The 25,954-nt window shown below is 45.9% G+C and overlaps 1 protein-coding gene across 4 annotated transcripts in view; it reads right to left on the reverse strand.

The window, feature by feature from the left end:
* The window catches only part of Wdfy4 (WDFY family member 4), a 228,359-nt gene that overhangs the window by 190,676 nt on the left and 11,729 nt on the right, over nt 1-25,954 (reverse strand). For all 4 annotated transcript variants that reach the window (XM_076931448.1, XM_076931447.1, XM_076931449.1 and 1 more), the window contains exons 2-7: nt 13,724-13,973; nt 6,811-6,925; nt 5,248-5,354; nt 3,924-4,058; nt 2,965-3,154; nt 506-695 (exon numbers count right to left, since the gene is read on the reverse strand). In XM_076931448.1, the coding sequence (XP_076787563.1) occupies nt 506-695; nt 2,965-3,154; nt 3,924-4,058; nt 5,248-5,354; nt 6,811-6,925; nt 13,724-13,957 (971 nt within the window). In that variant the 5' untranslated portion in view covers nt 13,958-13,973. The remainder of the gene's footprint in view (nt 1-505; nt 696-2,964; nt 3,155-3,923; nt 4,059-5,247; nt 5,355-6,810; nt 6,926-13,723; nt 13,974-25,954) is intronic.

A 25,954-nucleotide genomic window follows, 5' to 3' on the forward strand; every position in this document is an offset into this window, starting at 1 on the left:
GAAGTAGCCAAAGGAAGGAAACTTGCTATAATGTATTCTCAAACTGGCATCTCCCTAGACTACAGTACTTAGTCTTTCTGTGATGGTGTGTACTTAGTTCTTCTGAGGGATTTGTGATGGTGTGAAGCAGAAGCATCCGAAGGACAACTTTATTGAGTGGTTACCTAACAGTTCTGACAGTGGCGGAGAGCTAAGGTTGGTTCATGGTTCCCACACAGCCCTCGGAACGGTGAGGTAGGGTAAATTCCAGCAGACCACAGAAAGCTTCTGAGAGGCACGTGAGCTCTACAAGGTGGAACATGCTGGTGGTGTTTGCCACTGCATGCTCAGTTACTGCTGCCAGGACAAGGGTCTTGCTAGCCATGCTCTTAGGAGCCTTGAATTTCATAAGACATGCGTAAACACTCTTGCTCTCTCTCTTCCACCAAAGCAGCAAGATGATTCTGAGTCCCACAGCTTGAGGGGTCATGTTTCTTGTGCCCTTCTCACCAGGTCCCGCACTTACCGCAGCAGTACCTTGAGTAGCAGAGGGTAGCCCTCCCCGTTCTCGAACTCCAGGAGCAGAGCAGAGGAGATGGGGTAGGAGTCTCTCACAAAGTTCAGGATGAGGCTCACTGCCTCGCTCACCTCGGGCGCAGGGAGAGTGTCTGCCAACTTGGAGAGGTTCTGAACTGAGAGCCGGACACAGTCCGCAGCTGTGGGAGGGGAAGCTGTGCTGAGCCAGGAAGCAGGAGGTTTTGTTGCTGCTTTTCCCTCTCCCCACCACCTATCTCCACTTGAACTTGCACAGCAAGACTTGCGTGAGACTAATTTGAGACCATTTTCTTAGATTCAAGAAGTAAGTCCCTGAGGGAGGTGCTATCCTGAGAGCAACTGACATGGGTGGAGGTGGGGCAGCCTCTTAGCTCCTCCTTCCTAAAATTTAAGAGTGTCCCCGCCCCACCGCCCGCCCCACCCCAGCTCTAGATACTGAGATACCATGTAAGACCAGAGCACTGGGGAGCACCTTAAGAAGCATCATGGAGCCAAGCATGGAGAGTTGAGAAAAAACAATCAGTTTGATGAGAAGTCCTAGGAAGGAACAGTGGGTGAGTCCGGAGGTGGAAGGCAGTAGAGGGAGTGTTTCAGAAACGCAAGAAGCCAGGGTATTCAGGCAGAAGCAGGAGCCGTGGGGGAAAGAAGGTGGGGTCTACTCATGAAGAGCCTGCCATTGATTTTTTTTTTCAACCTGGAATAGTGGGAAGTCGCAGAGAGGTACAAGTCAGAAGAGGAATGCCCTCAGACTGGAGACTTTTCTAAGTGGCAGGAAAGTATCAAAAGTGGAACCAAGAGGATGCAGGATCAGACTCTCAGCTGTTAAGGACGCTGAGCCTGAAGTGGACCCTTTGACAAGGGAGAGCCCAAGATGCAGTGGAGAGCAGCAGGCCAGCCTTTTCAAAGGTCCTGCTAGCCCCATAAGCCCATAGAAATTACCCATGCCTGTAAGAAGCCTCTGGGCATAGGGCCCCTGCGGAGGAAACTTTCTGGAGTCTTGGTTGGGTCAGCAAAAACCTCCATGCCTGTGGCCTTTCCCTAGCCACTCAGACTCCAGCTTGGGGGTGGGGGCTAAAGGAGACTGAAATGCCAGGGCACAATTCAACTTCAACTATAAGCATAGGCTGAGCTCACAGGAGGCTTTGAGCCCCATGGTGTCTCCTCCAATGACTGATTTACAGTAAGAAAAGAATCTGGTGGTGCTTTCTCAATTCTAACCAATAGGTGATCCTTATTACAGAAAGAAGACAGATCACAGGGTATGTATCTGTGAACATGCAGGTGATAGTGGCAGCTCAGAAATCCAGCTTCTCCATATAGAGACCATTCTTTGGCATCAACCCGAGACAAGAAATGTTGTGTTCCAAGATGGCTGTTGTGCTTATCTGGGAGGGCTGAGAAGATGTTGGGCAGAGGGGCATGAGGTGAGTAGAGATAAACACAAGCCTTAACATGTCCTTCTTAGGGCCGTGCATCCTCAGAGGTCTCCATGCTTATTTGGAGCATTATCTGGATCCTGTAGTGGCAGAGGATGCTAAGCAGGGTCCCCGAGGTAGCTCATGGAATTGACTCACAGAACATTTCATTTCTAATAAAACACAAGTGATAGATGCAATGCAGAGGCCAAGCGCTGTAGACTAGAGCCACTGAATGTATGTCATGTGTGTATGCATGTATGTCATGTGTGTATGCATGTATGTCATGTATGTGCATGTAAGTCATGTATGTGTGCATGTATGTCATGTGTGTATGTCATGTATGTGTACATGTATATCATGTGTATGCATGTATGTCATGTATGTGTGCATGTATGTCATGTGTGTATGCATGTGTGTCGTGTGTGCATGCATGTATGTCATGTATGTGTGCATGTATGTCAACACCCACTGGAAGCAATGCAAGGCAAGCAACACTATCATTCTGCCCACCTTATAGATGAGACAGGCAGAACAGCTCTGTGGCTATGGGTCACTCAGCAGAGCTGGAATCCATAGCCTGGCTGTGGTTCCAGAGTCTCTAGCCTTCACCCCATACGTGCTCCCTAACACAAGCACTAAGGTGCAGGAGTCAGATGTCTCCTTGTTTAGAAAGTTTGTCAAGATCTTCTACCAATCTTGAGCTCCACTTTCCCCATTCCAACATCTGTCTCGAAGAGGCTAGTGATACAATGAGCAAGCAGGCCCCGCATGCTGTCTGTGTGGGAGTCCGCATGTGGGAAATGAGTCCCCCTTTTCTCCCTCCTCCAGCAAAGCATCAAGAGGAACAGTACTCATATTTTCACAAATGGGGCCACATAAAGTAGGATCATGTACTGAAATAAGTTGTCCATCTCTTCTTTCCAGGAACCTGCAATGGGTCCTTGAGCTTTGCTCCGAGCTAAAGGAACCCCTTGAGTGACCCGCAGCCCACACCTGGTCTCCTGGAACCTACTTTGCAGATATTGGATGACGCTGGGGCTCTGAGCCTTGGAGATAGCCCGCAGCACACAGAAGGTAGGCTGTTTCCAGAAGAAGCAGCTGTGTTCCCTCAGACAGGTGGTGGCGATTAGTAGAGACTGGAGCTCACTTCCTGAGAGAAGTCCCTCCAGACCCTGAGACTCACTGCAAATGTTTAACAACATCTGGGAGGAATACAAGACAAGGATGTTCTGGTTAGGAAGGGCTCTCCTATGGTAGCTTGCTCCCTGATTCTCTCTGGAGCATCGACAGTCATGCCTGAGCCAAAGGGACTGACTAGTGTGCATGATCATCCTCTCTCCCCAGCCAGTGATGTCCACACAGCCAGCTAGGAAAGGAGCATCCCATTTCTACTTACAAACACAGCGCCCTGTAAAGCATATACCTCTTGAGCATACCAAGAGGTCACACTGGGTGAGTCTTAAACAACCATCTAGGTCTGTGTGCCTGTGCTCTATGCTGCTCATACCATGATGGATGACATCACCTAGTGATGCTGCTCACACTGTGATGAATGACATCACCCAATGATGCTGCTCACACTGTGATGAATGACATCACCCAGTGATGCTGCTTACACTGTGATGAATGATATTACCTAGTGACACACTTCTCAGAAGTGATGTATCAAGTGGCATGTGACAGTTTGGGGAAATTGTTGGCTCCTGTTTTGCAGGTCAGACAGAGGGGAAAGATCCAAAGAAAGGCACTTCCAGGTGCCAGGGAGGAGGTAAATCTTGAGAGCACAGGTGGAAGGAAACAGGGGCTGGGGTAGTGAGTAAAGCCAAGTTGGAGGGCCCCACTCTTCACAGAGACCACAGAGCAATGTGGATGTTGGTACATGGAGCCAACCTAAGTGTTGCAGAGTAGAGACGGAGAACCATTCCTGGAAAGGGCAAGGTGCAGGGGGAAGCCAAGGTCCTGCTAGCTCACCTGCACAAACATCCTCTGCCCTTGAACATCTTTCTCCAAAAGCTCATCCTTTTCCACGGGAAAAGCGAAGAAGAGATACAGGCACTGCAGGAGTAGGGCCGGCAGCCCTGAATCCACCACTCTGCCCAGCGTCTCCTACAAGGGAAGGTCACACACAGGTCAACCACAGGCAGAGGAAACTGACATGTCTCAAGCCCCATATCTGTGAAACTGTAGGAAAGCCATGTCTTAAATTGGGAAATGCAGGTGATCATGGGACCCACCTATGTTCTTCTGCTCCTTTGAAAGGTAATGCTCTACCCCCCTTTAGTGGAGCCCTGTTTTTTCTTTATTCCCTTGGGCATTCGTCCCTATCTTCAGATAGCACTTACCTTCCCTCACTGCTTCAGGGATGTCTGCTTCTGTGGACATAAAGTCCCCATTTAGCCAGCAGACAGGTCCCCCCTCAAAGGCAAACACTCGAGCACAAGTCGGGGGTTCCCTTTGCAGCTAGCATTTATGATAAGGCAGTAAGCCTGCCCCAAACAGCCATGAGAAGTTATGCCAGCCCAGCTTCACACAAACATCTAAACGCCTACCTGATGCTTCATGCTGAGGGCTGCTGCCCCCTACAGGTCACTCACATACACTTACTCACTCCCATTGCCTCTGTGCACCTCTTGGCCTGTCTTACAAAGGTCTCTGGCCATTTCTGATGCTGATTCCTGATGTCAGGTTCCCAAAAAGAAACTAGCCTCTCATCAATCAATCACTCAAGAGGAGGCCTGAGACTCTCAGTTCCATAAATGAGAGGACACGGCCACAGCCAGCATGGGGCACAGTACACTTAGGACAAGGGCCAAGAGGTAAACTTCATTCCAGTTGGACCAACTAGGAAGCACCATGGAGCCCAGAGCAGGACCTCTAGGGGTGATGGACTAGAGTTCCACACAGGAAGCCTGATTTCTCCATGTGTCTCTGTGATCCAACTCAGGGTCCCTGGGAGCACTAATTGGCACCATGCACTGGACACACCCAGCCGGACCTTTACAGGTAGGGAGTGGTTGATAAACTCAACCATACATGTTCTCACACTGACCATATAAGAGAAGCCTAACTGACTCAACTCTAAAGTTAGAAATACAACACAACCAAGTGCTGGAAGTAAACTCATTCTCTTGTGGTTATGCACAGCTTGTCCATTGAGAAGGCAGGGCCTAAGCCTGAATCAGAAAGGGAGAAGGGAGTTGAATATGATTCAATCATGGAAGGGGACCTCGGACCTTAGTTCTCTCTGTTCCCGGATAAGGGACACCTGGGAACACCTGAGAGACCTGGAACTCACCGAATCTGTCCCTGTCAGCACAAACACCGACTTTAGGAGCAAATAGCGGTCATGATCTATGTCACTCTTCCACTGCAGTAACTTCCCAGCTGCAGCCCGGGCTTGCTCTGCAAGATGTCAAAAGCTAGTTGGTGACACAACCTATCCACCCAGCTCCCAAGACCTCCTCTTCCCTGAAGATGTGTCTGTGTCCCACTGCAGCGCATGTCTCCTTACCCATGTGTCTCAAGGCTACCTGAGTATGTTCCAAACATTACTCTCGTCCAGATTAATAACCCTGGAGGAGGCAGATTTTATTACCCACATAGTCACCCATGGCTGCCTACTGCGGTGAGTAATAACTAACCCTCCACAACTGGGCCCCTACAAGACAGACTTTTCACCTCACTTTTTATATCACCCAACACCTTACAGTGCTGAAGACTCAGCAATCTGTCAATCTCAAGCTTCCCGCCACCTGCAACTCCTTCTGTCCCTCAGCCCACAGGCCCTGTAGCACACCACCCAGCCTCCAAGGGCCAGCCCACAGGATTGGAAGGATGTTTATCAGGCACCCCAATATGTCTGTACCAGACCAAGCTCCTCACTGAACATATGGGTCCTTCTCTGACCCCAAGACATTCACCAGATATCCCGGATGGCTCTCTCTCTCTCTCTCTCTCTCTCTCTCTCTCTCTCTCTCTCTCTCTGTGTGTATGATAGAGAGAGGTGTTCATGTACCCCTGCACATCTGTGTGCGTGTGTTTCTATGTATGTATTTGTATGTAGTATCTGTCAGTAGTATTTATATATGCATATGTATGATATACAGGTCTCTGTGTGTGCCTCTATGTGAGATTCTGCATATGTTCATATACTTTCTGTGTATGACCTGTGTCTCTTTTTCTCTTTGTGTATTTTTTCTGTGTAAATATTCATGTAAGGCATGTATAATTTCTATGTGGGGTACAGTGTGTGCTATGTGTATAATGTGACTGTTAGCATGTTGCTGTTTGTGGAGATAATATGTTTAGGATCTGAATGGGTAGTAGGTATAGAATGGTTGTTTGTGTGCATATGTGGAAAGTCCTTTTGTTTAGGGTGTATGTGTGTAGTACAGAATATATTACTGTGAAATATATCTATGCGAAATAGCGTGTGCATGCGCACATGTGCACACATGTGTGATATGAATGCATCATCTGTGTAGTGAAGCATTTATGTTCAGCATGGTGTTCAGAATGTATGTAATGTGTAGAGTGTGGCTATATGTGGCTTTGAGCATCTCTGTGTGAAATTTTTGTGTTTTGTGTCCATATGTGCAATGTGACAGTGTGTCTGTCTATGTAATATGTCTGACATGACTCGTGGTTTGTGTGTGTGTGTGTGTGTGTGTGTGTGTGTGTTACTCTCTGTGTGGTGGGAATACATGAGCCTGTGTCACAGGCTCCACCCCTTCCTATGTCCCTGCCTTTTCCCAGATCCCTGCCACTCTCCTTTCAGAAAAGAGCAGAGACTAGGGAGGCAGGTGGGTCTACAGCTAATTTTGTCCGCCATCCTCCTCTCCAGAGCTTCTGCTTTTACCTGCGGGCTTCCCAGCAAGTGCCTGTTGTATTTCTTGGGCAAGCTGGTCGGACACATCTTCTGCCAGCCTTTGGAGACTGCGAAAGCAGATGATGCCCACAGAATGTTCCCAGGCCTGAAAGGCAACAATCAGATTCCAGTTAGAGAGGGCCGTGCAACAAGCCATACATGAAAGTCACCTGGCCTGCCTCCAGCCAGCCAAAGGCTCCACTCCTGCCCCAGGAATAACCAAAAGTCCACCTATCATCCACTGTGATTGGCAAGATCAGGAATAGTCCTGACATCTCACTTCTGTGCATGTCAAGAAATTGTCTACACTGGGTTATCTGAAGTGGGAAGACTCAAATGAATATAGGCATAATCTCTCAGTGTACTCCACCCAGACTGAATAAGGGAGGGAACTAAGCAACAGCGTTCCTCTCTCTGTCTCTTTGTCTCTGTCACTCTGACTCTATGTCTCTGTTTTTCCTCTGTCTGTCTCTCTGTGTCTCTGTCTGACTGTTTCTGTGTGTTCCTGTGTCTCTGTCTCTCTGTCTCTGTCTATTTGTTTCCTTCTGTCTCTCTCTCTGTCTCTCTGTGTGTTTGTTTCTGTCTCTGTGTCTCTGTCTTTCTGTGTCTCTAACTCTTTCTCTCTGTGTCTCTCTATCTATCTCTTGCTCTCTCTGTTGTGATCTATCTATCTATCTATCTATCTATCTATCTATCTCTGTTTGATGACTGGAAATGCAATGTGACCAACTGTCCCATGTTCCTGCTGCCATGACCTGCTGCTATGGTGGGCTGCGCCCTGGAACTGTGAGCCATAACAAGCTCTTCCATTTCTGATATAGTGATGAGGATTCATCTACTAGGTTTTGAGCTGAATGTTGCATGGGGTCTGAATTTTTGTTTTGTATTTTAAATTTTTTATTCTGTAAATGGTGACCTAACTGGCAAAGAATTGTAAATGGAAGGAGATAAGATAATGCCTTAGAGCTTTGGTTAAACAGCAAACTGCTGATGACGGCTGGACACAGTAAGTCTTCACCAAATATTTGACAAGAACATTATTAGAATACCCACAATGCACAAGAATACTGATGAACAAATGCATAATGTGATGGTCTTAATTCCACTAATCCCCCTACCAGCCTTTGAGGTTGGCACTACTTTTAGAAACACTTTGCATAAGTGGAATATGGTGGTTAGTTTTAACTTGACACAACCTCGAATTACCTGAGAAGAAAGCCTGGATGAAATTTTTTTCTAATCAGGTTTGCCTGTATTCACACCCGTGGGGATTTGTTTTGGTTGTTAATTGGTATAGGGAGACTCAGCCCACTATGGGTGGCACCATTCCCCAGGCTATGGTCTTGAACCATAGAAGATAAGATAAAGTGTAAGCAAGCAGGCAGCATGAGTGTATCCTTTCTTTCTGACCTTGACAATATATGTGATGTGATGTGACTAAGTTATTTAAGTTCATGCCTTGACTTCTCAATGATGGACCGTGTCCTGGAATTATGAGCCAAACAACCCCTCTTCTCCCCACTGCTGCTTTTGTTCAGGGCATTTTATCATAGCAACAGAAATGAAACTGGAATGCTGAGAGTGAAGGAGAAAACAAGCAAAGGAATCTGTTGAGATGCAGCCTTAAGAATTAAGCTGTTTCAGACGGGCATGATGGTGCATACCTGTAGTGCTAGCACTCCGGCACTGGGGCAAGAAGATAACAAGTTCAAGGCTAGCCTGGGCTACATAATGAGACTGTGTCTGAAAAGGAAGGAAGGAAGGAAGGAAGGAAGGAAGGAAGGAAGGAAAAATAAAGAGAAGGAAAATAGAAAGAGGAGGTGGAAGAGGATAAGTTCACTGATTATTTCATCCACAGAGAGCCCAACCTGGTAGACTTTTCATATCCATGACCATGGCAGCTACCACCTGGACCAGTCACTCAGACACGTAATCTCTAGATGGAAAACAGTCCTTTGATCTTGGAATCTCTGGGGTAGGCTACTGTCCTTCCCTGGAACCATGAACTCTGTGGTACAAACTTTCAAATAAATGCCTTACCTCCTCCCTCTACTCCCAAGCCCTTCAAAGACCAATTTTCAGGCCATTGACTCTGGAGCATGGATATTGTCTCGGGAGCAGTGGGACTCCTGGAGGCACGCGACAATAAAGCAGATAGGGCCACTGTGACTTGAGCAGTAATTGTACTCAGAGCCAGTGCTCCCAAGGCACAGCTTCTTCCTGGGACTGTGATGGGCCCTTTCTCCAGGCTGCTTTAGCTCTTTCAGGCCGCCAGGGTGCCATTTGATGCACAGAGCCAATCATTCCCTGAATGGTACCACGGAGGCCCCAAAGAGTTAAAGCAGCTTCCAAAAGGCCCTAATTTTTTTTCCCCAAACTGGGACTTGCATGCTGAGAAAATATTGCTCAATATTTTTTTTTTTAAAAAAAATCTTTTATTTACTAACATTATCTAAGCTGCACCATCATGCCTCATGGCTGTCCCTTCTCTTCTCAGGAAAGAAAGGAAACAGTGCTATGATCTCCAAAGGGAAATAAACAGAGACAGAAGCTCATGAGGAGACGGGAGGAAACCTTAGCTGCTCGGGACAAAAAGTGTGGTTGGTTTTCCTGCCTGACCATGGTGTTATTACTCTCACTGCGGCCTGAGAGGCTGGCCTTTGAATTTCAATGGTTTCTAGGGCTTTGCATGAGACTTCCTGCTTAGTGTGGCACTGTGGATAACCTTCTCTATGAATTAAAAACAGAAGTAAAAGCGGTTCCGCCAAGCTTTTAAAGCAACAAAGTTGCAGTTTCCCTTAGGTGAGAGTAAACCGGTCTCCACTGCCAGGTAGAACAGACTCCGGAGTGAGCTAGGACAGATTTTGACATTCTGTGTCCCCTTTGGAAATCACACTAGAAAATAATTGTTGTTAGTCCTGCTTATTATTCAGTGGTACTTACCTTCTTCCAGCACTAGAAGATCTACTTTTAAAATGACCATGGTTAATGATACAAACTCCGTAGGAGTGGTAGTTAGCTTAAGAATGAACATAGCAGACATGGGTACATGTGTGTGTGCATGGTGTGTGAGTGCATGGTGTGTGTATGCATGCTGTGTGTGTGCATGGCATGTGTGTTCATGGTGTGTTTGTGCATGTGTGTGTGCTTGTGCGCACATGTGTGCATGCACACACACACAGAGGGCGGTGGGATGTGAATGAGAAGGAGAATGAACATATTCCTGTCCCCACGGTTCTTTACTAGGAACTGTCTAATCTTCCTGCTACTTGGCAGCAACACTCTACAGTCAAGGATGCCAGCATTCCAACTGACAAGAAGCAGCCACAGGAGTCTCCTGAGTCCTGTGCCCGAAATGTTTGCCCTCCCTACTTTTTTTGCCAAGCCACCAAAACTCTCCCAGATTCACAAAGAAGGCTGTGACACACAAAGAGTGTGGAGCCCAGTTCCAAGAGATGCATCTACAGTACAACTCTCACACCTACAGCTTAGGGATCATTGAGGAAGAGGTGGAGAAAGACTGTGAGAGCCCGAGGATGGGGGAGTTTGCTGTGAGCTTGTGTCTTCTAATACTATCAGAAGCTACACTCATGGAGTCTTACACTCATTTCACCAAACATGAAATGAGAAAGAACACAGCAGTAGATATACTAATATGCACAAGGAAGAGTCCCAGAGGTCTCAATCCTCAACAAAGAACCATAAGCAACTAAGAAGGCTGCTATCGGGAGAAACAGTCCTCCCTAGGGAAGGGCACGCCACGTGGTTATCCAATACCACAGGGTCAATCTTTCAAATATAGAGAAAGAAGTAGTATTACAGCAACTGAGCAGGTTAGCTTTATGCATTTAAGAAGGTGTGTGTGTGTATATATTTTTTAAAGTGGTACATAAAGCTTTTGCTGAAACAAAAAAAATGTGTGTGTGTGTGTGTGTGTGTTTGTATTTGTGTGAAACAACAAATAATGATAAAAGAGGCCATAAATCTGAAAGAGATTAAGGAGGGGTCTATGGAAGAGCATGCAGAGAGACAAAGAATAGGGGAAATGATGTAATTATATTATAATCTCACAAGTCAAAAGAAATATTTTTTTAAAAGAAAAAGGAACATAGACCTTCCCTCTTAGATGGAGGAGTGAGACCATTCACAGAATCCCCAATCCACTACATCTGCAGTTCCCCCTGTTCTGCAGTGTACTTCTCCAGTTCCATACACTGAGGGATTTTGCAATCACTTCAGGGTCTTCTCTGTCTTGCTTCCTGCTTTTCTCAAAGCACAAATTCCAAGAACAATCTTAATTGATTGATAAGACCTACAGCATAAGCTCTCCTCGTATCTGTTACCACAGAGTGTCTGTGCACGGCCTAGAGTGCTTCCCATTTGGCTGAAGCAAATTCAGCCAAAGACCAAAACTCATCCATGCTTTCTCCAAGCACGTTTCTTCTTCCAGCACAAGATCCTAGGATGGGGAGAGTTCTCAGAATCCGAAGCCCACAGTTCAACACAACATTGCTCTGTGTGCCGTAGAAGCCACTGGCCCTGTGATGCTTCTTATGTGATGGAGTAACACCTCTTCTATGCCCTCAGCACCCTGGAGTCAGATGCCAAACATGTGTGCAGGGAGTAATGATCATTTTGTTACCAAGGGGAAAGTAAGGTCCTAGCAGGCAAAGTGTTTGTGCCATGAGTCATTATGGGCCAAGAAGAGGAAAAGCAGATAGGCTCTACCCTACAAACTAAAGCTCTGAGCAAAGGAGCCCAGTGGTTAGCAATGCTGGCTTCAGGCAGGCTCTCCATGTCAGTTCTGCTCCAAGCTAACAACTGGATGACCTTGGGCAGGTTGCTCGATATCTGCAGACCTCTCTTTCCTCACTTTCAGGGTTGGCATTAATGTAGCTTCATATCCATATCCACAGGTTATAGTGCAAACACGTAGCAGAGTGCCAGGTCAGGCAGAGCTTGCTGAGTGTTGTCCAGGTCTCATCTGACAGTGTCTGTTCAGCTGACATCACAACACCATTCTAAAGGTCTTCCTTCTGCCCCTGCTAAGTGTTTGAACTTGGAGCACCACTGTCCTTTTACCTTTTGTTTCTATTCTGCTCCTGAATTTACAATCGTTTTGCATCCCAATAAACCCACTGGAGATGAAAATACACCAAACACAGCTAGCCTACTGAGCATGCCCTGAATCGGTTGTTTAGCTGTAGTACCTAGGCTGACCAGGAGCTGGGACTCACAGCCTCAGTCCAGCAGAGTCAGAGAGGGATCATACAATATACTGCCAGACCTGGAAAAAAAATCATCATTTTAAATCTAAAATGCAATTTTGGCTGACCACATGTTACTTTGCACATAAAGCTGAAACATAATAAGTCAAACCATGATAAGTCTCTGGTCGTCTTTGTATAGTTCAAGTAGTGCTACTTAAAGGCTGGTGCATTGGTTTGAATAGGTTTGGCCCCCAGAGACTCATTTGTTTGAGTGCTTGGCCCGTGGGGAGTGGCACTATTAGAAGATTTGGACTTGTTGGAATCGGTGTGGTCTTATTGGATGAAGTGTTTCACTATGTGGGCTTTGAGGTGTACTCCTCTGTTCAGGTTCCACCCAGTGTGGAAGAGCCCCCTCCTTCTGGCTGCCTGTGGGAGACAGTCCCTCCTGGCTGCCTGCATATCAATATGTAGAACTCACATCTTATCTGGCACTATGTCTGCCTGTGTGCTACCATGCTTCCCACCATGATGATAATGGACTGAACCCCTGAAACTGCAAGCCAGCCTCAATTAAATGTTTGCCTTTATAAGAGTTGCCTTGGTCATGGTGTCTCTTCACAGCAATGACACACCTAACTAAGACGATAGAACAGGAATAAAGCAAGAGAGCATCCCTGGGGAGGAGCTGGCCCTAAGCCAAGGGACACTGGCAACTCCGGCCTGGCTGAGAGCACCTCTACCTGTGCACTGGAGACATGAGCCCTGACCACAGGGAAGAGCCGAGGGTCCTAGAGGTGAACTTGACTTCTGACTCATCCCTCAGATCAGCCCTTGTCAGAATTCCAGACCCTTTGGGTTTCCCATAGGCCCTCCCTGTTACCAAAATGGTAACCAAAATCTGGGTTATTGACTCTTCTGCCAGTCTCAAAGGTCACCAAGTTAAAGCATGTAGTGTATGACTGCTGACCGTCACCACGCCTTACCTCCACAAGGCTCACCCCTTCTCTGTTGGTCTTTCTGACAAAGAAGCTGCTCCAGTCAGGCGTAACCTCAGGAAAGACTCCTTTCCAAGCAGGAGCACCTCAGACTCACACATGTGCATTGCCTTCATTCAAGGAACATTCTAGATCACATTATTTTAACTTGGTCCCAAAATGAAGAGTCAAGTTCAGATATTCCACTTCTATCAACCAAAGTAAATGAAGACTCTTTGTGCGCACTTGAGAGTTTCAGCTGTCCAGTTGCTAATGTTATCACAGCTACCTTTTTTTAAAAAAAAGAATTGAAAATATGATGCCTATATTGCTCATAAGCTGTGCTGTTTATGGAACTTTATGACAGCTCATGAATAAAACTAAAGCAAGCCTTTCCTGGGCTCATCTGAGACCTCTCATGTTGGTATCACACCACCAATTCTATTTTTAGCCATCTGTCAAGTGCCCTCAAAGCATTATATCAGCCTGTGGTGCTGAAGAGCGGCAGGATCCCCACATTAACAACAACAGCATGTGTTTCCGGATAGCTAGAAATGAGGCTTCTGCACAATCTCACAGAAATAACACAGCTAAAATACTCAGTTTACTAAATGCCCAGACTTGGCCACTGGGTATATCAAAACATCATGCTGTACCCCACGAATAGCTGCTAAAACCTTGTGTTCCAAACAAAAATAAAATAAAATTTGGGATTCTGACCTTTAGGAACAGGGGGAGAAGGCTCAGCAAGCTCTTCCGACGTTCCTCTGGGTTCTTGTGCATTAGCTGCTGATATTCCAGAAACTTCTCTTCAAGCATGTCCCAGAGGACAGTGGGGCCAGGAGACTGCCCTTCTAGTGAAAGACTGGGCTTCACAGCAGGGGGTTGTCCTTCATTTTGGAAATCTGGGTCCTCTGCTCTGTCCTCAGCCTTCGAAAGATCTTCAGCCTCCATCGTTGGCAAAGCAGATCTGAATCCAGAACAAACAACTCAAAATGAAAAGTTCTGCTGTGCCGCTTCCTGGTGACTGATTGGGAGAAAAATTCAACATTATTCAGTTCAGCTTCCAGAAGTGTCTAAGTGTCAGAAACCTACTAGAATGAGGAAGGGTTATCCAAAAGAGACTCAGACTTAGATGTGATAAACACATAGGATTAACAGTACCCCATGTGCCAGGCACTGTGCAGGAGTCAGCAGATATCACATATGGAGACACTGGGTGAGGGATCCACTCTGCAGATGCCTAAGGAGACCCACAGGGCCAGAGGCACAAGAGGAATATACATCAGGCTGTTGGTAAAGCCTAAGAGATACTCCAAGCTGATCCTCTTCTAAGAGACTGCAGAATTACAAGAGATGTGCAAATATTTGAGCAGTAGAGGCATGGGATTCTTTAAAAAGTCTGGGAGGCTGGAGAGATGGTTCACAAGGTAAGAGCACTTGCTGCTTTTGCAGAAGATCCGGGTTTGGTTCCCAGCACCCACATGGTGGGTCACAACCGTTTGTAATTCCAATTCCAGAGGGTCCTACGCCCTCTTCTGTTCACTGTGGACACCGGGCATACATGTGCATATATATACATGCAGACAAAATTCTCATGCACATAAAATAAGATAAAAGATTAAAATAACTTTTAAGTCATAGGCATTTTATAAATAATGTTAACTAAAATATAATTTATATAAGACACAGTTCACTTATTAACTTTTCTAAGCTAAGGCCATATATGTTATGCACACATATACATATAAATGGATGTGTGTATGTGTATATACGCATTTATGGTATTTTAACAATTCTTTAAGTAGCTAAGTAGCATAAGTATAGCTAAGGATGGCCTGATGCACACACCTGTAATCCCAGTGGGAAGGTGAGGAAAAGGATTGCAAAGTCAAAGCCAGCCTGAACATATAATGAATCATGTGGACACATATGAATTAGGCTACATAGCAAGACCCAGCCTCAGAAAGAGAGAGACAGAGAGAAAGAAAACCAGATGTACAACCATCACCATTAGTAATTTATATATAGGCATGCAACCTATATATAAACTGTAATGTCTACAACTTAAGTCTGAAAGGATAGGTTTCCCCATTTGCTGTCAGCACTGTTTGCTCCGTAGTCAATATGTTTGGAGAACTGTATCCTCAAAATGACTCTTGAATTCCTGAGCTTGCTGGGGCCCCTCAGTGAGTACATACAGGAAGAAGCTATGAAGGCGGCGCCCTTAAGTCAGCGCACAGAAGAACAAGAGCCTCTGGGGTGGAAGCGGCTATAGCCAGTTCTCCTGCTAGATGTGCCTGTCCCAGAAGTTGCTTTTGTTGTGCCCTTGGCTGTTCATTGTCAAACATCTCAGGGGAGATGTGGCTGCTTCACAGTACAGCAGGGGCCTGTGGTTCATTTGCCTGAAGTGAAACCCATTCCAAATAGAGATTTTAAAATGTCTACACTTCCTGTATAAATATCTTCTCAAACTCAACATGACCACGTCAGAATCCATCCTGAACTCAAACTCAGAGGCATGTCTGTTACACTTGACCATAAAGGGGACTAGATCATTGTCCCTGTATTTCCTGACAACACTAACCATCCTCCAGAACATCTTGGCCTTACTTAGGTTCAAATCTGTGCACTCCCAGCCCTCTTCTGTCTGTCACTCATGCCTCTACCCTCAGACTTTGTTCCCAGAAATCATTTTTCTTGTTTTTTTTTTTTAAGGATTAAAAAAAATGTGGTATATCCATGTGGTGGATGGGATTTTGCTAATTCACTTAAACGTAATGATCAAAATGATAAATGTAAGTATCAAATAATTATGCTGGATAAAAGAATCAGACACAGAAGATCACAATTAAAGGATTCCATGTTTGTGAAACTCAAAAACATTCATAATATCTGTTGACCTAGGACAGCTCAGTCTGAGGATAAGGGGAAACTTTCCTAGGCAGGGACATCGTGGAATTTTTGTGGCTATGCAAATGTTTGTTATTGATCATGATGTTAGTTACACAAATGCACATATTTAGCAAAACTCATAAAATGCAAGTTTTAAATGGGCACAGTGGTAGTTACTGTGTGTGTAAAATGACCCTGAAGGGCAGGCAATGGAATCGCTCACATCCCTCAGTCTCTTCCCTGGCCTCAGCAGGCTCTTCTGGCAATATCTGTCTATCTTCTTAGACCTTACCTTTCCATTGCCCAGGTCTATACTCACGTCTGCATGGTGAGTAATGCTCTACTGGTGTGGACACTTGGGGAACACAGCCAACAGCACCTGGTTTCTGTGTGCCTGCTTTTCAAGTACCCTGATGGCCTGGCCATTTTAGGATATTACTCAACACAATGTCTTCGGACAGAAACATGCAGCTGTGCATTTGTCAAGTCCATGTCCTCCAGCTGCCACCTCTTTGCAAAGCGGAATTGTGCGTCTACTTGACAGCTCTCCCAGTAGCAGAGAACTAACTCACTCTCAGCCTCTGGTTCAACACACAGTGCTGTAGGGGACTAACCATGCAGACTGCCTCTCGGGACGATAAGCATTGGTATGCACCCAAAAGCAGCAGACTTGAGAGAAGAACCTATGCACCATGCTCCTTTCCACCAGATTCCACTGAGGTGCCTCCAGTAAACAGGCATGGGGCACACTCCCTCCAGCAGGTACTGAGAAGCTCCTCGAGACCCTGGAATGGCATCTCCCTGTAGTCTAATGATTGACAATGCCTTTGAACTGAGGGCTGCTTTGCTGCCATGGTAATGTGTCTCTGGACTCCTGAATAGGGAGCACCCTCCCTGTGCCTTTTGGCCTTCTGTCTCCTCCTTGGTGAGTTGACTACTCATAATCTTTACTTATGTGTCTATGCCTTGTTGAGTTCCAAGAGTATATTATAGAAGACGGTTTTGTTTGTTTTAAAAAGTGTCAAGAAGATTGCTCAGTCAGTAAAGTGCTTGGGCTGAGGTCCCAATTTTTATCTCCAGAAGCCATATGAATAGCCAGGCATGATGGCTCACACTATTAATCCCTAAAATGGGAATTGGAGACAGGTGGAGCTCTGTGCCAGCCTAGCCTGCTCAGCAAGCTCCAGCCCGATTAGAGAGCCTATCTCAAAAAAAGCATAATGGGGCCTGACTCGATGGCTCAGTAGTGCATAACACTTGCTGCTTTTCAAGGGAGCCCAGTTTAGGTCATACCACCCGCATGGCTGCTAACAACCTTCAGTAACTTCAGTTCCAAGAGCTCCAAAGACACACGTGATACACATACATACATGGAAAATACACATAAAAACACATACACATAAAAAGTAAAAATAAATATCTTCTATTTTTAAGAAAAGATGAATAGCTCCTGAAGAAAGAACCTGAAGTCTGACCTCTCACCTCCACACACACCCACAACCACCCATACACACACAGGCATACATACAAGTATACACATACACACACAAGAACACACACACAAGTGCAAGTATATTTTGGAATATTTTTCTCTTATAAATTGCTTTATAATTTTTTGTCTTCTTACACTGATTCCTTTCCAATTCCCTGAACATCTATCTCCACAGAGGCTGAACGTAGGAGGCATGGCAGTCTTTGAGCTCACAGATAAGGACAAGGGGAAGCTGGCATATTGGCACTCAGGATTGTCTCTTCAAGGGAAGGAACACAATATCTGTTATCCATCCAGAAGCAGGTGAGCAGATGCGCTGTCTAGCCTGGCGACTTTTGCTCTAACTGTGTGGCTAAGAGGCTTTTCTGGCACCAGATTCTCTCCCTTGTCATAAAGTTGTTTTCTCAATGAATCTATAAAACCGATCATCTTCATTTAGCTGATTTTATTTTTCAGGGGGGATTTACATAAGCTTTGTTGACAATTGTTGATTGAGTCAATTGTCACCAGAACAGTTTTTCACCAAGTTGTGCTGTGCTTACATATGCCTAAAATAAAACTACTCAGGTTCAAATCCCAGAAGTTTAAATCAACACCAGTTACTGAACCATTTTGAATCAAACTTCCTTCTTGGCTTTCACAAATCATCTCTGCTGGCTGTGAGGGTCACAGAGACTGCCACAGCTGAAGAGTGATGTCCATCACTTATTTAATAATGCCACAGATTTAGGACATCTACGCCCCATTACAGAAAGTCTTCCCAACTAAATAATAAATCATAATGCTTTTGTAAATTTCTAAAAAGGAAAATGCCAGTTCTAAAAGTCAGCAAATGTTCTAGGCCTTTGGTCATGTTCTCAGCACATGGGCACCACTGAGCTCAGGTGTATGCTGTCTTGGAGAATCCCAGTTATTTTATTAGCCTGTGTTCATTTTACAAAATTAGGGCTTTCCTTACGACATTTCTATATATGTACATGGCACACTTTGATCTTGTTCACCCCTGTGTCTCCTCGTGTCTCCCACTATCCCGGTACCATTGACTTCAAGTCCTGCTGACTTTACAAGCACGACACACAAGCACGACACAAAACAAACACCTCCTTGTAGCCTCCGGCTGTGGATATGCTTCAAAGCGAGGAGCTGTGGGTGCCATCTGTCTAGCCTGCGCCTTCAGAGACCTCCATAGATGCTATCCTGCAGTCAGATCCCAGTATGTTCTTGCCGCTTGCTTCCTTTTAGGGGTCTCAGCTACTTTATCCCCAAGAAGACATACCCATAGAGCATTAGGCTTAAACATAAAGTGTTCTTAACTAAGTACAGGAAATAATGCTAGAGCCAATGAAGGACTCTGATTCCATGTTTATTGTGCACACACACACACACACACACACACACACACACACACACTCCTCATTTTCCTTTTTGTAACATGTTTTTTCTAATCACTCTAAGATTTCCACATGTTTTCCCCAAACACTGAGAAACACTCAAACTGCTAATTCCTACCGAGCTGCATGATATCCAGAACAGAGCCACCCAACACACCGTCCTACCCACCCAACACACCGTCCTACCCACCCAACACACCGTCCTACTGAGCACGGCTACTATCCTATGATACCTTTTTACTGTGGCCACAGCCATGGTGTCCACCAACCAGCATGTTCAGAGCACCTCATCTCGGGAATGAACAGCGGAGAGACAAGGCCGCAGGTTGGAAAAGAAAGTGTGAATGTGATGATGGACACCTTTAGCACTCAGGAGACAGAGGCAGGAGGAGCTCTGTGAGTTAAAGGCCACCCTGATCTACATAGCATGCTCTAGGGCAGCCAAGGCTCCAAAGTGAGACTGACCCTGTCTAGCAGCAAAAATGACAAAGAATGAAGGACACGGGGTTTAACAAGCAGCAGACCATTGTGTGTCCTGTCCCCTCTGGGTGCAGAAGCTGGCTTTGTTGAACTGAAACACTTGACTCACATTGGTAGGAACACACCAAGACAGTGGAGAAACAGAAGTGTCTAACAAATACGGATCCGTGAAATTAGCTTCTGACTCAGATATAGAGCTGTGGCCATAGCCCTCTGTCTCCTGGCCCTTACCTGTGTCTGCTTCAGTTCTGTTTATCAGGGGAAGGAAAACCAGGAGGTGGGTCAGGGTAACAACCATCAAGAAGAAACCACCAGAATGGCCTCTTTACCAAGAAGCAAGCGCCCTGGACAAGCTCCCACACTGGATTCTACCTACAGAGAAAATGAATCAGTTTGGGGTGAAAGCCACTGGAGGAGTCTTTGTAGACTGGGCCAGAGCAAGGCATTCAGCCCACACACAACATTCAAAGATCCGATTGTGTATTTAATTTTAGTGTGTGTGGAGCATGCACACAGCTAGAAACAATGTGCTCAGGCAGTTTAAAAATAAATAAAATACTTGCATTTCCTGCCTCTTCTCCCCAAGCTGCCATCTTGAATGGACACATCTGGATCCTATAAAGACTTCTGAGTTGCTAGTGTTTTGTTACTAAAGAAAACATTCTGAGGGCTGGGGAAATGGCTCAATCAGATGGCCTACCACACAAACAGGCAGACCCAAGGTCCCATCCTAGCATCCATGTAGAAGTCAAAGCATCAGAGCACATCTGTAACCACAGGCTGGGAAGATGGATAGCAATAGACCTTTGGAGCTCATTGGCTAGACAGCATAGCTCAACCAATGAGCTTCAGTTTCAAAGAGATATCCAGTCTCAAAACATACAGTAGTGAGCAGTCAAGAAAGACACCCAATGTCAACTATTGTCTTGCATGCACACATGTGTATATACCCACCATCACATATACATATACCAGAGAAAGAGAGAAGTGGGTTGGGAGATTTTATTGCCTTCCTTGAATTTCTGTTGAATTGCAGGCAGGTACACCTTTCAAGATGTGAGATCATCCTTTGACTCTAAGGTGCTCTAGGAAAAAGCTAGTCTAAAACGGTGGTTCTCAACCTTCCTAACGCTGCTATCCTTTAATACAGTTCCTCATGTTGTGGTAACACCCAACCATAAGATTATTTTCATTGCTACCTCAGAACTATATATTTGCTACTGTTATAAATGCAAATATCTGACATGCAACCCCTGTGGGGGTTGTGACACACAGGTTGAGACCCACTAGTCTAGCACAGGAAGGCATAAGAAGCAGCTCCAAGGGTAGGCTAGAGGGGGCCCTGAGTTTCACTCCACAGCACAAGGAGGCCCGGAAATGAAATGTTGATTGCATGAAATGGAAGATAAAATCTTTCATGCTTGACTCTGTTTCTAGTTCGAAAGCCCCTAAAATAGAGATGTTACATATATCATAGGTATCATATATTGTTTGTATCGATATATTGCTACATATATCATAAGTCTCCTTAGAGCTAAGAAGCCTATAGACCAGAGGCTACAGAATAGAAGAGTGGCTGCTTTCTTTTCCACTCATCTAGTGAGTTCTCCACATGAGTCTGTGTCACAGGCTTTGCACGATCAGATGGACTTAGTTCTCCTCAAAGTACAGAATGCCCTTCCCTTCCTTTCTGTAAAGATGAGGACACAAGGGGTCCATTTTGACACTAAGCAGCATCTCAAGATGTGCTCAGACGGCCCATTCCTTCACGGAGACATATGAAGTCTCTTCCAGCCTTCTCAGGCTGGAAAGAAGTCATAAACATTTGGCACATTTGTAACAGGCATTGACTCAAAAGGGTAATGGGAAATCAGTTACAGACTGATAAAGGACAAGTTCTGGGCAGAATTGATGTCTCTAAAAGAAAAAGAGCACACAATGAGTCCCAGTAATAAGACCAAACAATAGGAGAAAAGTATGGAGGAGAACAAAAGGAGGATTTGCAGTGTAGGCAAGCTTCAGAATTCCTAGAGAATATGGTCCAGGGATTAGAGCAGCATGGCTCTATTAGTCTGGGCCCAAGCTGTCTGCTCGGCAAGCCTAGCATGCTCGCATGCTGGGCTAGGACCCCCCTCTAGGCCTCTTTCTGCTCTGTTATAAAGCCTGGGCACCAGCCCCTGAGTCCAGTATGCACTCACTGTCCAAAAACCACTCATTTCTCTTGTCAACAGCCTTCAGGCAACACCAGCATTTTTGATTTTGCAGTGTGATATTTAATTAGTCTTTTGGGTCCAGCCCCAAAGCAAATTAGAACGTTCCAGTCCCATCTAAGACCCCACTTCTCTCCTGTATCACTTCCTTCTGGCCTGGCCACTCGGTTGTTAGGTCTCAGGTTTTCTCCAGCAAGGAGCTGGTCTGGATGGATGCCACGAAGCCATGTACAAGTGAGCCTGAGAGTTCACCAAGGCAGGGCTGGATGTAAGGATTAAAGAAAATGAGAAACACTCAAAATGGGAGTACCGTCCCCCAGACTATAAAGTGACATCAGGGGACACATCGGACATAGATGAAATAAATGGCCATACCAAAGAGCAGAGGAGGGAAGGAAGGCAAGAGGACCCCAGAGCTGCTGCACAAAGGCTTTGAACATCTAGAGTCTCAGATGGAACAAGGCAAGGACCAGATCACCACAGGACTCGATATCTCAGATGACTCCATGAAACATTGGTGCATCCCCGTGCCCCTTCAGTGAACAAGAATTCCCACTTTTTACCCAAGCCAAGTGCCATATGTACTTTGGAAGAGAATGGCAGAGCCAGGACCCTACAATCTGCTTCATAGGCCTCAGAAGAGAGAGGCAGCTCAAGTTGTTTCCAGAAGCTATGAAATTCCCCTAAAGACTAAGTGGGCCGAACTAGGCAGATCTGCAGAAACTTATAGAGACTGAAGACTTCCTTTTTCTAATTCCAGACCTCAACTTAAGGCCAGCATACACACCTCTGTGGTTTTTGCAACAGTAACTGAACACAGGAACTCTCCATATCCTGCATAAGAGGCTGGTTTTGTGTCTTGGTATGTGTTTCAACTTCCACATTGCCAAAAATGGCCAAGGACTGGTTCCCTGGCTGAGACCTTCAAGCTTTGCTATGGCATAAGCTGGGAACAGAACGATGACAATAGATTCAGCTATTGGCCTCTTCACCATAGAAGCTGACATGTTGCTTAGACTCACTGAGTCTTAGAAAATGTTGCCTCAGGTCTTCCAACAGAGTGGCTGGTATTTTCTAAACACAGAAAATCTACAGTCAAGGGTCATTATTCCCACTGTGGGGAGGGCAGTGCAAAGACTGAGAATTCTCAACTCCAGATGGGGATTGATGGATCCGAAACCAAGCTGCTAGTAAGCATCAGGATCAAGCGCAAACACATGTGCCACGGACTCTGTAGCTTCCCCTACCATTGAGGCTGTAGCCTCTCCTCAACCCTCACTCTAGGCTGGCTTGGCACAGTGGTCAACCATCTAAAGAATATGCCGGGGCCTTGTCAGATACTCTTGCCAACTGTACTGCAGGCATTCCCAGGCTGAACTTTCAAAGTTTGTTACGCTGTTAACCCCAGATAAGAACAAAGCCAACCAGGCTCTGAGCAGGAACCCAACTCCCTCCAGAACCCCAGCACATCTAGCTCCAGTCATTGCCTTGAAGCCAATGGACTAAACTCTATGTGCCAGACTCTGTATGATGAGTTATTGAATTATTGGTCATGGAAGGAGCACCATCATCTAAATCCACACGTTCAAAGTTCAGTGTCAAGGAAGTCAGGGAAATTGCTACATAGATGGCAGGTAGACATCCATATAGTACGCCTAAAGACATGCCTAACCAGGGACATGGAGAGACCTGTGATCCAGCCTGAGTAGAACTTGGAGATCTGAAAAGGCTGCTGAGTGCCATGATGGACACTGTAAGCCTGGGATGAGCAGCAGAGATAAGGGAACAGGCAATCTAGGCAGTGTGAACATTTGAGAACATGTTCTGATTCTCAGGAGGAAAACCAGAGCAGTAGGAGATAGGCAAAGAGGCTCTGAAGAATCAAGAGCAGAAGTAAGCCACATGGACCTGTGCTGGGGAAATTGAAAGTATGTGGAGTAGTTTGAATTTGAATGGCCCCATAGGTGGGCATATCTGAATGTTTCCCAGGCAGTGGAACTATTTGGGAAGGATTATGAGGTGTGGCCTTGTTGGAGAGGTATGTCACTTCAGGTGGGCTTTAAGGTTTCAAAAGCCCTACTCTATTCCCAGTAGTCTCTCTCTCCCTCTTTTCCTCTCCCTTTCTCCTCTACTACCTTCTTTTTCACCCATCCCCATTCCTCTGCCTCCTCCTTGTAGCTCATGTGTGAGCTCTCAGCTACTGCTCCAGTGCCATGCATGCCTGTCTGCTGTCATGTTCCCCTTCATGGTCACCATGGACTCACTCTCTAAAACTGTAAGTAAGCTCCCAATTAGGTGGTTTTTTTTTTTCTATAAGTTGCCTGGTGTCTCTTCATAGGGATAGAACAATGTCTACAGCAGCATGGGAGAGGCTGAAGTATGTCTGCTTCTGTGGAAATGTAAGTGCATAGGATAGGTGTAGAGCAGAAAGCAAGAGCATGTCACCCAGGTCTTTAGACTCGGCTGCCCCCCTCTTATTTGTAACCTTATGGTAGAAGCACAATGTTTATACCTCTGACATCATCAGTTTAGGACCTTCCTAGATAGCTTAGGTTGTTACACATCCATTCTGTTTAGCTAATTCTACATCCCATGTAACATGTTCAGAATTCAGGGGAAGAAAGGCTGACTGGTGAGGCATGCCTGGGACTTCACATTCTTGGCTTCTGAGAACTAAGTACCTCTTAATTCTCAGGGATCATGAAACACTGCAAATCGTGGCCCAAACCACTTTGGGGAGTCATCAAACAAATCATAAAACAAGAGTCAACCCACCGCAGTCACTGTGAGTTCCAGCTTTCATGCTAGAAAGAGAGAGCTTCTCTATTGAACCAAGAGAACCTAGGTCTGGGGATGGCGCTTTCTCAAAACTTTCTTATGCAACTTATACCCATGATGCTTTCTTCACCAAGTATGGCAAGACTTCAGCCTTGGGCAGAGTCTCCCCACCTCTGTGATTCAGTTTCCCAGCTGCAACACCCCCACATAGTGCTTGAATAATGTTCACTTAGCTGTTTGCCCATACAGATCTGCTTTGCAAATAACTACTGCTATCCCCGGACTTCAGCCTCTGAGAGCTGAATGATTGTTTAACCAGAATAAGTTTCCCATGAGAACTTCTTAATGTGCTGGGGATATTTTCTAAACCAGACCTAATTTTTCTATGTGCCCAGGAGGTGCAAGAGTGGGACCCAAGAGAAATGGGATGTGCCAAGGGACCCACACAGTGCTAAACAGTGGGTGTCTGGTTTCTCTGGGGTGTCTCCAGGTGACTAGAGGCAAATGCTACACTGCCCATCGCTTGCTACTTTACAGCCCTTCCCTCACCTTGCCATGGCAAGGCTGGCTGTAGGGTGGAGTGGAAAGTTCCACCCTACACACGGATCTATCATGTGCCTAAAATATTCACTCAAATGTTTCCATGGCTACCCATAGCCTCCAAGGGACAGTCCCAAGCATCAAGCCTAAGGCAACATGGACCCACTATCTTCCTTGCCTCATTTTCATTGTCCCCAACAGGATCTGGCCAAAGGAACTTTCCACACCTACCCATCATGACCTTTACTCAGCCATCCCCTGCAGCAGACTGCCCACAGCCGTCCTCTGGACACCATAGATAACCCCTCCCTCTCCAGCTCCCCGCTCCTCACAAGTGAAGTCACTGCACTGACTGTAATACAAGGGCTCTCTTAATGTCTCCCCGATTTCTCAGGACTCTCGAATAGAATTTCTTTCCAGGGCTTATATTTCCTCAAATAGAGTTCTATCAGTTATGAAATGCCACTATGACATCAATTATGAAATATCACTGTGATTTCATTAACATGTTTTAGGGAATTAATCATATCAAGCCCATCAAAAAAAAAAAAAAGCAATCTATTCAGGCATGGTAAGTTGTGCTTTCCTGATATAAAAGCACTGTCTGTGGCAGGTGATCAGGATACCCTTCTTGCCAAGAGCAGAGGAACAGTTATTCTGCAGGGCACGGGTCTTCCTTCTCCTCTGCCAAGCACTGCTTGGGCACTCAGCTAGAGTAAGTGCCACAGCCCCACAGGTCCATGAAAGGAACTGCCCCTGCATGCTGCTGGCAGGGTAGTGGTCCTGAAGTTCCTACCCACCTGTCCTTGGTTGGAAGATGTCTTCTCCCTGAAAGTTTTGCAATTCTCCTTACCATTGCCACCTAGGCAACCCTACCCACTTCCTTCAGAGCTACAGCTCAAGCATACACCCTGACTTTCACTTCTACCCCCCACCCCATCTCTCTGCATTCCCACCCTAGCCTGAGAGGAAACCAGTGCTCAGCCCAGCCTCACTCCCAAGCATCCCAGGCAGAAGCTGCCAAAGTCTCCCTCTCCTCTTTTAAAAGGCCTGTGTTCTCAAGGCAGAGATGCAGGGTAGCAGAACTACAAAGCCTTTGACCCTGCTTAGGTTACATTAACCTAATCTTACCTGCTGCACCTGGGGCCTCTCTCTTTGATTCTAT

Source organism: Arvicanthis niloticus, chromosome 3, assembly GCF_011762505.2.
Source record: "Arvicanthis niloticus isolate mArvNil1 chromosome 3, mArvNil1.pat.X, whole genome shotgun sequence".
Taxonomy (NCBI): domain Eukaryota; kingdom Metazoa; phylum Chordata; class Mammalia; order Rodentia; family Muridae; genus Arvicanthis; species Arvicanthis niloticus.